The sequence below is a fragment of the Perissodus microlepis genome, chromosome 17, assembly GCF_051167445.1.
Source record: "Perissodus microlepis isolate ML-2025 ecotype Zambia chromosome 17, ASM5116744v1, whole genome shotgun sequence".
Lineage (NCBI taxonomy): Eukaryota > Metazoa > Chordata > Actinopteri > Cichliformes > Cichlidae > Perissodus > Perissodus microlepis.
The window spans coordinates 8,383,039-8,395,880 of NC_140477.1; the positions used below are offsets into that span (position 1 = coordinate 8,383,039).

Here is a 12,842-nt window from a genome sequence, read left to right on the forward strand (position 1 = left end):
TTAACTACTTTACGTTTTTCTACCCTTTTTCTATTTTAATTCGCACTTGTTATTAGTGGGTGTATGAGCTCGGTAGCAAAATAGCCTGTCTGTTTAATTCATTCAGATAACCTGAAGTGATAAAATGTAGTAAAAATGCTTCCTTTATGTGACATGACTCAAATGTAAGGGGGGTTTATTAGCAAGACCCCATGCCTGCACCAACAGGTTTGTTTTCAACTGAACTTGTCTGGAAACAAGGTTGGTGTGCAGTTACAAACTTTATTTCTCTGTTTTGTAAAAAATCATTGTAGTTTAACATATATATGTGCGAACTTAAAACAAAAAAAGCTAACCTAGCTGTATTACCTTAGAAGCTGTTGCTGGCCTTTTGCAGTTAAGCTAACTAGCTTAAGGATGCTAGGCGGGTTAAATGGCATTCATACCATTGAAAATAGTCCCAGTCTTGTATTTAAATGCATCTAAAATATCACAAAACAGTTGGTTGTTTTCATTATTTGTTACAAACAAGTGAAGGAAGTTGTAATGAAGGTAGGACAGGTAAGGCTAAGTGCTTATTTGGCATAAGTTGGGAAAGCTAGTGTTTAGCAGACTAGCTAGCCAGTGACATGCCATTAGATATGTTTTAGTTAAAAAAATGTGTTTATTCAACACCAACTATCCAAACAACTGAAAACATAAGCGACGTTATTGATGAGAAATGTATGATCACGTTAGTGTTATTACTAATAAACTTAGTCAACAGCCGAAAAAGCTACTCGTGCTTTTTTTTAATGTAGTTTGAAGTCAGTATTTATAAACCAATGCCATTTGGAAATTTAAAAATAAAGTAGAAAACAACATGAAGTTGTAAGAAACCAATTTGTCATCTGGTATATTTAAGGAGATCAGTGAGAATTGTCCTTGGAAACACATTTTTAAAAGGAGAACCTTTTACTTGTTCTCATGTATCACATATAACTTGTCATATAGTTACGGTACACAAATTTTTAAATTTACTTGAATTCATTTAAAGAAGAAAAATAAACTCGTCGATTTTCCTTTGGAGGAAAACTTTAAGCGCACAACTGTGTTTTATGCACTTCTAAATCATATTCTAAATCATATTCTGGATAAAATTGTGATTAAAATATTCATTTAGTAAATTAAACCGTATCACCACAAATGCGAATAACTCGTTCACGTTTGTCAGTAATTTTGGTTATTTTGGTTAATTAGTTGGTATTTTATTAAATTGGCAGTGTAAATTATTTTATCTGCCAATTTAACTTCTGGGTGGGTACAAACACCCTGGTGTACTTCGGAGTTTGCGTCGTGGACTCTTCTGGAGAGGTCTGTGTCCTCGAAAAGGTTGCGCGTTTTGGGGGATAAATCAACGCTATAACCGAGACACTGGATAAAAAGCTGGTCAATTTGTCAACTTTTTGTAATTAAAAAAGACCAAATCATCTCCCTTTTCCGTACTGTCCCTCTAAAGTGCCGATATTTTTAGCTAAAATTGGACGTAGAGGGTGCACCTTTGCGCAGAGACTGGTTTAACGCTGAGAGGCTCCTCTGGGTGCACAAAGACAGCGGCTCGCAGAGGAACTTGTTCAGAGTGAACCAGGGACGCTGGGAGGCGAAATAAACAATCTCCGGACTCGAAGTAGCAACGGTCGAGCAGTTTTATCTCTCGAAACACGCTATTCCGCCACCCATCCGAGAAAAACAAGGTAAGGACTTGGTTTAAATACGTTTCAGCGGGACTTGAGGGCTACGGAGCGGGTTAAACCTCCTTCGCTTTGGCTTCCCGAGCATGGTTGTTTTTGCAGAAAATGGCGTCATCGCCCTCTTGTTTCTGCCTGGCCGCGGCGGGGAGAGGAATAGTTTCAGAGACTTGTAGCAGCCTTTTACACGCAGCGTTTACTTCCTCAATGGTAAAATCCCCTACCGCGATGTGTTTTATTCAACAGAGATCGGTCAAAATACGGGGTTGTTCACCAATTCGCTCGGTAGAAGGACGCGCAAAGATGGAAGGGTCACCGGTCCTGTGCGCCAAGCTGCTTCTTGGAAAAGGTGCCACGGAGCCGCAAAACGCAGCGTTTCACATTCGCCGTGATATCACCCCCGGCCACTCCAGGATAATCCACATGATCGGGGACGTTTTAGTGTTGCGGTCACGGTGGCGATGGACGGATTCGTGCGAGAGCTGCACCTTGTCTTTGTGTGTATTTTATTCGGGTTAGCTCGTTTTTACGCCGCACTCCCCTGCCATGCTGCAATAGTTACGAGGGGCCTCTCTTTAACGGCGTGAAAGGTGCATTTTATACTTGGCCTTTTCTTTGATCTCGTTAAGCTGCTCCTTTGTTGCTCAAAACAGTGGCGTTTTTTAGGCTGACAATATAACCGTGTAAAAGGAGATTTTCGGGGATAATGGGGGGCGATGCAAATCGTGCCATGAGAACGACGACTGCTCTGCGCTCTGGTTCGCGGTTTGCCAGACGAAGATAGCCTGAATGAGGTAAAAAATAAAAGTCTTTTGAGCGAATCGCACAGTTTGCACAAAACCGGGGAAGTCCGGCGCTGCGCAATGATTGTGCTGTTGCTTTGCGCAGAGAACGGTGGCAGCTGCTGTAACCGCCGCCACCTTTTCGCCGCGATATTTTTTGTGTGTGTTGGCCAACCTTTTGTAAATAGTTGGACTCTTGGATAAAAGAGCACAATAGCATTCATGCGGGCCCTTTATGGCCTGTGAATGTGGTCCTAAGTCACACTCCGGCTGTCCTGTCTTTCGCCGTCAGCTACGTGCATGCGTCCTAGCTCTGGCCACCACACATCCACCATAGCGAGGCCACTGGGTTCCCTGTGTATACGCTCTGCTTGGTTCCTCCTGTGGCCAAAAGTCGATGACGGATCGTGTGGTGAGTGCTAGCACAGGCCACTGGGATTAAATCGAAACAACCACAAAAAATCAGCCACGGAGACTGCACATCGCTCGCTCCGTGCACATTTTTTATTAAGTTTCCTGAGTTATGCAACCGCATCCCCGTAGAGCGAACTGCTCATCCGCCTTTATTTACTCGTCCCCCGCCGTCGGATGGATATTTCTGTGGTAATATCTGGTGAATTGGACCAGTCCCTGTGGCGACGACACCGAATTAGGAAGATATGTCATTTGCAAATCACCCAGTGCCATTTGCGTCACAGCCCGCGGCCTCGCACGCCCATGGGGGGCGATGGAGTTGCAAATGGAGACTGTGTGTGTGTGCTGACGCTGCCCCAGCTGAACGAGAACCAATAGACACGGACTCGGGCGGCAACAATCGCCGTGCGCTTTCACTCTCCAGTAGTGCACCGACTTGGATTTCGTATAAACACGGAAGATCGCGCCGTTTATTCGAGATGGTTATGTTTCCATCGCTCTCCCTGGGATGCGTAAGTGGATGCGTACACACACTGGTTAAACCTACTACAGGGCTCGAAAGGCCAGCCGGAGAGGAGTATATCCGTCCGGTCCTTTCCTCATGGTGCTCGGTGCATGTGGCTATTGTGAACTCGCTCATGTGGATACACGTCTTTTCCACTGGATCGCGATGATATGGCCGTGAAGCATTTATGAACAGCGCAGAGAATGGGGTTGGATTATGATTCGGACACTGGATAAGCACTCGCTCGTTTTTTAGTAACATCCACGGCGCGCCACGCGTTTCTGGTTTGGAGATGAGCATGGCGTTTTTACCCAGGAACGTTTTATTTGTTGCCGTTGCGCTTTGGGGCACTGCGCATGGTTTGATCGGCCAGACCGAACTAGAGAACTAAGGCATAAAGTCGTGAAACGGTGATAATGTCAGCTACAGAATCCTTTATAAGATACTGTTGTGCAGTAAAGTCAGTTAAATCACTCTTTTCTAAGCAGTTTTTGAATGTAACGGAAATGCGGGAGCTTTACACGAATTTTGCAGCGATGTCAACATACAGGATTTTGATTCGTGAAATTAATTAATAATATTATCTCATGTTACCTGAATTCTTTACCTGACTAACCCCCACCTATGTGTTTACATTGAGTTTTTTTTTACATAGTTTTTTTACTGTGCAGTTTCCACTTCCTGTACTTTTATTTAAAAAAACAAAAGGTTACAGATCAGTAGAGATTGCTCCCTGTGCTGTGAAACATGTTCCCTAAAGCACAGATGCCACCCTGAGGTAATGGAGTGATATAGGAATCTTTTCTTCTTTGACAGTTTAAAGCTCCCAACTTTGAACTTGCAGGTGGCTGTTATTTCAGTATTTGATTAACTGAAAACTTATTTTGCACTGCATGCTGTCAGAACCTGGCTGCACTGCCCCCTATTGCCTCTGTTTTCTCTATTGCCCTCTGTTCAAGCTGTGACACAGTGCATGAGTAACTTTGACAGAATAGAGATGGTCAGTCTAACCTTCGGGAGTGACATGAATGGGTAACAAGGCCATGAGTTTAGATAACAAAGTGGGCGACAGAGGACTAAAATAAAAAGGAGGGCTAGTCTGAAGTTGACAGAATTGTTCTTCATGAGCAACCACTATATATTTGTTATTCCCTGTATTATATATTGTTTCATATTACTTTTATATTTGCCATTTTTTTTTTTGCAAATCTTTTAACTACCTCAGCTGGGCCTCCATTTATTCTAGGTGTTTAATTTTTTTTAGCAGCTTGAGATAAGAACAGCAGCCAAGACTGCCTGGCTTTCTTCCTTGCTGAGGCACCACAGGTATCTTGGTTTTCACCAGGGTGGATGCTGACTGCAACAGTTAAATGACGTCACTGTATGATTCAGTCAGGTTAATGATGTAGTGTTGTGTTCAGTCTCTGAGTCAGCTTGTCAAACCAGTGTGCAAGTTCAGTCAGTCAACAAGCCTTTTTACCTGCCAGTCACACACCACAGTAGAAACACAGCAAAATATCCATTCAGCCAGGAAACAAGATAATCAATTTCAGCAAAACGGCCAGCAAGCTAGGTAGTAAGTCAACTAGTAAGCCAGGAAACTGTGGTGGAGTATTTCGAGTCTACAAACCAATTAAATACACTAGGGAAACGTATTTTGCAGTGTTCATGGTAAAGGCAAGCACAGTTTTCAGTAGATATCAATCTGTCAACAACAAAAAAAAAGACTTTTTACCTATTGTGATAGAAATATCTGACTAGAACAGTTGTTCAAGGCTGTTGTCACAACAGTGTTGCCTCATTACAGAGTAGGGTGGGATCTCAGGTGATCTCTGTGTGTTTTGGATTTCATAGATTGTTGCTTTCTTTCTTTGCCATTCATTGTTGACATCACCCTCTTTGGGGCTTGTACTTAATTATACATTTATGTGTGATTTTTAAAGCCTTGATATGAAGTAGACTATGCACTGTGCATCCACACCTGGCCTGAAAATGCCCATTATGCATCTCTTGTGGTTTTATTTATTTAAATCTGTGTCTGTGCTCCCTTTCCATGCTTTGCTGCTGCTGCTGCATCTCTTTATGTTGCTCTAATCTGCTGTGTGCTTGCTTTGAATTAAGGCTACACGGTGTCCTGTGGAGAATTCATGTCATATCTGGTTTGGCCAAATTCAGCTGTTGTGTGTACTGCCACCGAGTGTGCCTTTAAAGGGTGTTCTGGCTCAGTTGGGTTGATGAAAATGATGACATGAAAGCAAGTCAAGATATTAAGTTTCAGTAAACTTTGCTGTGCAATGAATTCTGGGTGGGAATGAAGTTGCTGCTGGGGAGAATGAGTCTGTGTAATAACTCAGCTGGTGTGGTTGTGGTGGTATCGCTCAGGTATTTTCCCATTTGCAACCAAAACGTTGTAGAGAATGATTTCTTTCCACAGTGATTAATGTTTGTGAGTTTCAGTATAATATCTCAAGACCAACTGTTGTGTGCATGTATATGAGATCCCATATGTTCCTGGGCAGCAACCTGTTAATGCTACCACACAGGATGTTACACACACAGTGAGATCAGTTAATCATATTTGAATGTGAATGTTTATTTTCTGTCACCAGTACCTTTCTTGAAGTGAGAAACTCCACCGAATTTATCTAAGCTTGTTTTAGTGTTACAGTTAGAGGGACTATTTTGCAGTTGTACAGATATGTCTCCAAAAATGTTGGGACACTGTGTAAAATGTCAATATACACAGATGCCTCAATCTTAAATGCTTGTCCACCACAGGGCCATGGAGGTGATATAGAGGGTGAAACACAAACTGGACAGCTTTCAAGTCTTTTGCAGTCATAACAAATATTTCTTTTGACATTGGGAGAAACTCCAATCAGGCACAGGGAGAACATACAAGCTTCACATAGAAAGGCCACATCTAGCCATCCAGTTTGAACAGGAACGCTTTTGGTGTCATGCAAAATGTTAAGTAACAGGACAGGGGGATAAAATTTGGAAAAGTTGTGGAGGTTGAACAGATTCGTTTTTGAGCAGTTTCAGAGTAAGACGTCTCAATCTAAGATACTTTGGGATTTCCATCATCTGTTGTACATGTTATCGTTAATTAATTCAAACAGTTTGGAGAAATCAGTGTATGCAAGGGACAAATAAAAAAAAATAATAAAATTTGGTTGCGCCAGCAGCAGTGCATTAAAAGCAGATACGATTCAGTAGTGAAACTCACTGTGTGGGCTCAGGAACGCTTCCAGTAACCGTTCTCAGTGAACACAGTATGTTGCTGTATCCACAGTTGCAAGTTGAAACGGTCATGTATAAAAACAAAACAAAACATTTCTCACAAAACATTACATTTCTACTAGGCTAATTTTAGCTTCTGTTAAGAGTTATTAGACAACTGCAACCTGCTGTTTAATTTTAATTTTTATTATTATTTTTGCATTGCGTTAGTTTTTCTTCACCTTCCTCTCACACATTGTGTGTGTGTGTGTGTGTGTGTGTGTGTGTGTGTGTGTGTATGTGTGGAGCTGACAGGAGACAGCTGAAGTGCAATAATATGAATCGAGTTAATGAGGACACCTTATGTTACTCAAGTCCAGTAGAAGCTTTCCAGCAAGAGTTACACCAAACCAACGTCCTTCCAGCTTCTACCCTGTGTAATGTCTCTGACTGAGACGGAGAGCTTTGAGCTTTTCAGTCATGCCAACTTATTTGAGGAGAGTTTGTGGTAAAGTGTAAAACTTCTGGAAATATTCAAGAAAAGCTGCTGGTGTAGTAGGTGTGAAACACCTCCGAACTATTCTTTTTTTTTTTTTTTGCTGTTAACATCTTCTGTGGTACATTAGCTCCCACTCTGGTTGATTGTGTGGTGAAGTGAACACAGAAAATCAGAGAACTGAATTGAACAGATAGGTAGGTAGGTTGATAGATAGATATCAGTGACAACATGGGACCTACGAAAAAGATCAATACAAAAGATCCAAATACTGGATTGCCATATTCTTGATCAACATCCTGCTTTTTCTGGGGCCCAGCTCACCTTGAAACCTGTTAGTAGCGCACATTTCAAAAGCCAGCATCCTGGGAACATTGGTGCATGTGACATGCTTAACTTGCACCTGTGCAAAGGTACTGGTAGTTAAACCAGTTGGTTTCACTACTCAGAGCGCTGTTTAAAGGAAGAGGTGTCTTTCCCTGTCCTTCAGTCAGACTTTCAAAGTATAGATGTGGAGAAAAATTTGGAGATTTTGGATAGTGATACTTTTGGAAAACATGAGGCGGCCAAGTGGACCTCCTCCAAGTGGATGTCCTCTTCCTATATACATATTGCACATTTTCGAGAAAACAAGCAATAAAGGGAAAGGGTCACCAACACCGCATATAAACTGTCCATTCTGTGATTCACTGTGTGGAAAGTGTTTACATTCAAGCAGCGCGCAATATCACTGCCTCCATACTGTGCTGTAGTCAGTATTGGTATACCTGCCAGCAGCTAGCATCATGTCAGTGTATAGAGTTCGTCCATTAGGAGGAAGTCTTCTCCAGCAGCCACAGGAAATGACTAGTAGATCATGATTGCTGCCATCTATCTAATGGCTGTGGCGCTACATAAGCAGTACATCTTATAATAATGCACACTTAGATGTTTAAATATTATGTAGGCTAATATTTCTTTATTTGCTATACCATAAAAAGCTGAGGTTTCACTGCAGCATAGAAAAAGTTATTTTCTTCTGTTGTGAATTTACCTTACCTATTTTCTCTCAAAAGGAAAACTACGATTTTTCTCCTAAAATAAGAGATGTTCCCAGATGGGAAACTCAGTTTACAAATTGGATTCATCATAGTATTAACAGAATTCACTATGGATTGCCGCTAGAGCTGAAACTCACACTCAGGTGTAATTTGTGAACTACTGAGCAATGGATGCCTGCTTGTTTTGCTGGGAATGGGTATACTGGAGTATTTGAATTGAAATTTTACAGCTGGAAATGGTAATGGTACTCAGGCAGTGAGTCATACTAGCCAGGTAGTGGGTGATTCGTTCAGAGTTATATTAGTATATAGGAGAGGAGAAGAGTTGAGCACTTATTTTTAGAATATAAGAAACATGTGATTAATTCTTAAGATTGTCAGCTTTGAGACTGTATTTCCAAGTGCCTCAGGCAATTTAGTCCCAGCCCAGCCTTTCATTGCAAACACAAGCTCATATCATTCATCTTTTTCTGCATTATCAGCTATTGTTCAGCAGTTGTTTATCAAGGACTGTTCTGAGGAGGATGGAAGGAAATGCCTTTTTCAAACCTGTTTCTTCTTTATTGATCTTTTGAAATTGGTCTTACAGCATTTGTGGAGCATCGTTTTCTTTCTGAGAGACAATTTCACAGAGCATCACTGTACTAGATGTACAATGCATAGTTTTTGCAACAGATAATGTTTTTTTAAACATGAAAGGTGAGGATAACAATAATCACTGCTGCCAATATATTTAAAAGGTAAACATTAGTATACATTAGAATGGAGTGAAAGATGATTGATGGCCCCAAAAGTAGAATTGTAGAACTACTTAAAATATCTGACATTTTGATAAATGTGAGGAAAATAACATGATTTTTAGGCCAATGTGCTAACCATGCTAATATCGCCATTTCCAGTCTGAGCCACATTGGTGTCATTACCAGAGTCATAACACGAATCAGTCCTTCATAACCACCTCTGTCTGTTGCCATACAAATGTGAGAGTCCCCTGTGTGTTGTTGACATGTGTGTTGTTAAAGGTGTTTGTTTTCAGCCTTTGCAGTACATGATGCCTCTTTAAGGTATCAGTCACACAGGCCTAGAGACTGGTCAGTGAGTAACTGACATCCAGCAGGTCACCAACTGATCTCTAGGACTCAATGACTGGAGCCTAAGGCAGTGTCCACGCTGGGTGGTAGGGTCAGCTCCAGCAGACTGGGAAGAATGGCGTTATTAGCTGGAGTTATCAGTTATTAGGTGCTGCTAGTCTTGGGTCGAGATGTGTGTCTGTTTTGATACTATGGTATATTCAAATATGAATTTGTGTCAATTTGCTGTATAGTACTTGTCTTGTAGATGTGATTGGAAAATGGTAACAAACATTTCTGATAGTTCTAGATTTAGTATGAAACTCAGATGCTTAGATAATTTCAAATGTACTTTTTCATGCATAGTTCTTTGTGGTCAGAGTGACAGAAACTTGTAATCTGTGTTTGTTTTCTGTAATAATATATTCGTATTCAGGATAGTAGAGTGCTTGAATGCATCCCAGCATGCCTTAAGTGAAACACTGAGAAACACCTTAAGCAGGTCATCAGGGGCCACTGAGCCAATGGATTAACACATAATAGATAGCCAGTTTTTCTTGAATGCATACTAAGACCAATGTAGGGTTCTTCACCAGTATTAGATGTTTTTAGACTTTTCACAAACATGGTGTACAAATTACACTCAGGAAGACCAAGGATCTTTTTTTGCTGAGCAGTGAAGGATAGGAGGGGGATAAGTCCACAGTGGCTTCAAATTTAGCACTGCCTTTATATGTTGTATTAACTAAGGTTAACTGTACTATTTTTTTAAATAAAGAAACAGAAATTTTAAATGAGCTTGTTTCCTTACTCACCAGTAGTCGGCAGGGTAGACAGACTTTCCGGTCAAAGTCCTCATTTCCCATTGTAGTTAATGGCTGGTGTTAATCTCCCTCCTGATAAAAATAGAGCTTAACTGGGTAGGTGCATGATGTATTAATATGCCTGCTCTTAATTTTAGTCGAAAATACATCAATTTAATTGAATAGTTCTGTTAGAAATTCTGACTTTGTTACAGTTGAATCTTAAAAAAGAAAACTGTGTTCAGCAAAGGTTTAGGAGCGCTGTTGACCTGTAGCATCCATGCTGTCCTTACCTTTTTTTTTTAGATAGACAAGATGAAAACAAATGCATTCCCACAGACTGACATTTTCTACGTCTCCAGCCATGGCTCCACTCTAGTTAAGCTCATCTGTTAAGTAGCTGCTCCATTATTGCAAGTATCCTCTGCTGTGGCATTATTGCGTAGTGCTTGACTGGTTCATCATTAGTGCTAAAAGTCGGGATCCAGAGATGAAAAGGCGTGCTGTGGTTCTTAACGATGCCTGGCACACTAGAAATGTAAATTCAGGAACAATCTATATATAAAGTCTTTCTCTCTCTCTCTCTACACACACACACACATATATATATATATATATATATATATATATATATATATATATATATATATATATATATATATATATATATATATATATATATATATATATGAATGATTTATTTAACAGAGTTGCATTGATGGTTAAGAACAGCATCTCGCTTGCTGTTCTTAACCATCAGGCCAGGCATAATTTTGCCCCCACTTGAGGTATACTAAACATCTTTTGCATTAAGAGGTGTGTTGCGTTGTGACATCCTGTGTCCCACACTGTATGTATATCACCTGTCTTCAAGCCCTTGGTCTTGTAGAAAACACTATAAAACTTTTAAACTAAAAAACCCCATTTCCATTACATGCTTTGTCTCCCTCTGCTGGAGTTTCAGTAGCAGTTAAAGTGTTTCTGAGTGGGGGACATGCCTGTACACGGGACAGCGTGCTTTGACATTGGCTTTGTCTTGAAGCATTCGGGGCCCCCGCTGCATCTACTGACACAGCTGTTGCTGTTTGCCTAATGTCCCTTTCCCTGTAGTTGAAGGTCATAGTGATTAATTTCAGAATATTAGTTTCAATACTTAATAAGCTTAGTATAAAGTCTCAAAATCTCCGCTACTACATGTTTGCTTCAGGCATAGAGTTGATGTGATCTAATTTCAGTTTGTTATCTGTGCTTTCCCTTCTTGATATTCATCTAATTTGTTTTGTGTTTCCTTGCTGTCTCTTAAATCCAAATTACCACAAATTTGGGATGCTCATAGTATGTCATAGCCAAACTGCTTCAAGCCACTGTCACTTGCAGCACCTTATTAGTTCAACGTTGGACTCTTCATACATTTAAAACTTGTCCTCTGGCAAAAAACAACAAAAGTCACTCTGCAGATTGCAGTGACAGCTAATGTAGGCTTCTTGTTGTTAGATCTTATGGCGAAAGATGGCAAATTTTGGAAAAGTGAGGTTGTTCAGCATGTGCCTCTGAAGCTGGATGATCTTATGTTAAAAAAATACGTCCAGTAATATGGTGTCTAAATGACCACTAGGGGGCAGCAACTCATACTGTTTCACACCTAAATCTGTAATACAAAGCTATGGTAGATTTGGTATGATACAGAGCAACCAATGAAAAGTATCTTTACAGCATCCACAACAATTTGGCACTGCAGTTCTCAGTCTGACTCATAAAGGACTCAAGTGGGTAACTCATTCAAAACCACCGGCTCTGCACTTCCACCAATACAGTTCCTGTATCAAAAGGAAACTTGTAACAAAACAAAGCCCACTTAAAAGCAGTTTCAGATTCCACACACCCAGTATCTATATTAGACCTTGTTATGGGTGTGTTTTCTACATGTTATATTGTAACTTATGTGGCTGTGTTTAAGAAGTGAAACTTTTTTTTTCTACCAGTTTTCTTACAGATTCTTGATTTGGACACCACAGTGTTGCAAAAATGGGTAAAAAAAAAAGTATTTTATGCACATTTTCTCTCTCTCTTTGGGTTTGCCGATTGCACCAATTCTTACTTCAATAGAATTACCTGTGACAACTTATTTTAATGCAGATTGAATCAATCTTTACACTGCTGCAGAATGGTTGCAACTATAAAGTGTTCTTAGAAGAAATATATGCCGCAAATCAATTAGGAGAAGCAATATTCATGAGCCAGAGTACTCCGTTACAAATGCACACATAGAGATGGTGCAAATCATGTAGTGTATTGGTTCATGGTAACATTGAAGACTGTTCTCTTCAACTTTCTGTAAAACTCCCACATTTTCTGAAGACTAACGCATGTGGAAGATGATATTAAATGGGTAACATTGGTAGCATTTTATTTAAAGTTTAGATTGTGTGACTTACAATTCTGTCACTAGTCTGCTCCACTGATGTTGATAATGTATCATGGTAAAGCTTTGTGTAATCTGCACACAAACAATCCTTTACAAATGTATTGCAAGTGTACATCTGTAAACAAGAAAACAGTGCACAGTTAAGATATGAGAAACTATAATTTGTTTAATTCTTTAGACAGCTTTTCATGCTTTAGTGGCTCTTCCAGCAGAAGGTAATTCTTTCAGTCCAGTTCTTGGCTCATGTGGAGTGTTGTTGCAGGTTACAGGTGTATGCTGGTAGTGAACGTGTGGGGCAGCAGGCCAGTCTTGGCAGCATGGTGAAGGCCCAGAAGTCAGCTGGGAGGAAGAGCTCTAACTGTCCCCGCAGACAGGTACT

The 12,842-nt window shown here is 40.4% G+C and overlaps 1 protein-coding gene across 11 annotated transcripts in view; it reads left to right on the forward strand.

The window, feature by feature from the left end:
- Positions 1-1,317: 1,317 nt before the first annotated feature.
- znf800b (zinc finger protein 800b) overlaps positions 1,318-12,842 on the forward strand; it is a 30,266-nt gene continuing 18,741 nt past the window's right edge. For 2 of the 11 annotated variants that reach the window (XM_084909860.1, XM_084909862.1), the window contains exon 1: positions 2,928-3,414. In XM_084909860.1, the coding sequence (XP_084765986.1) occupies positions 3,148-3,414 (267 nt within the window). In that variant the 5' untranslated portion in view covers positions 2,928-3,147. The other 9 variants (XM_084909865.1, XM_084909866.1, XM_084909867.1 and 6 more) reach the window with 9 other exon arrangements.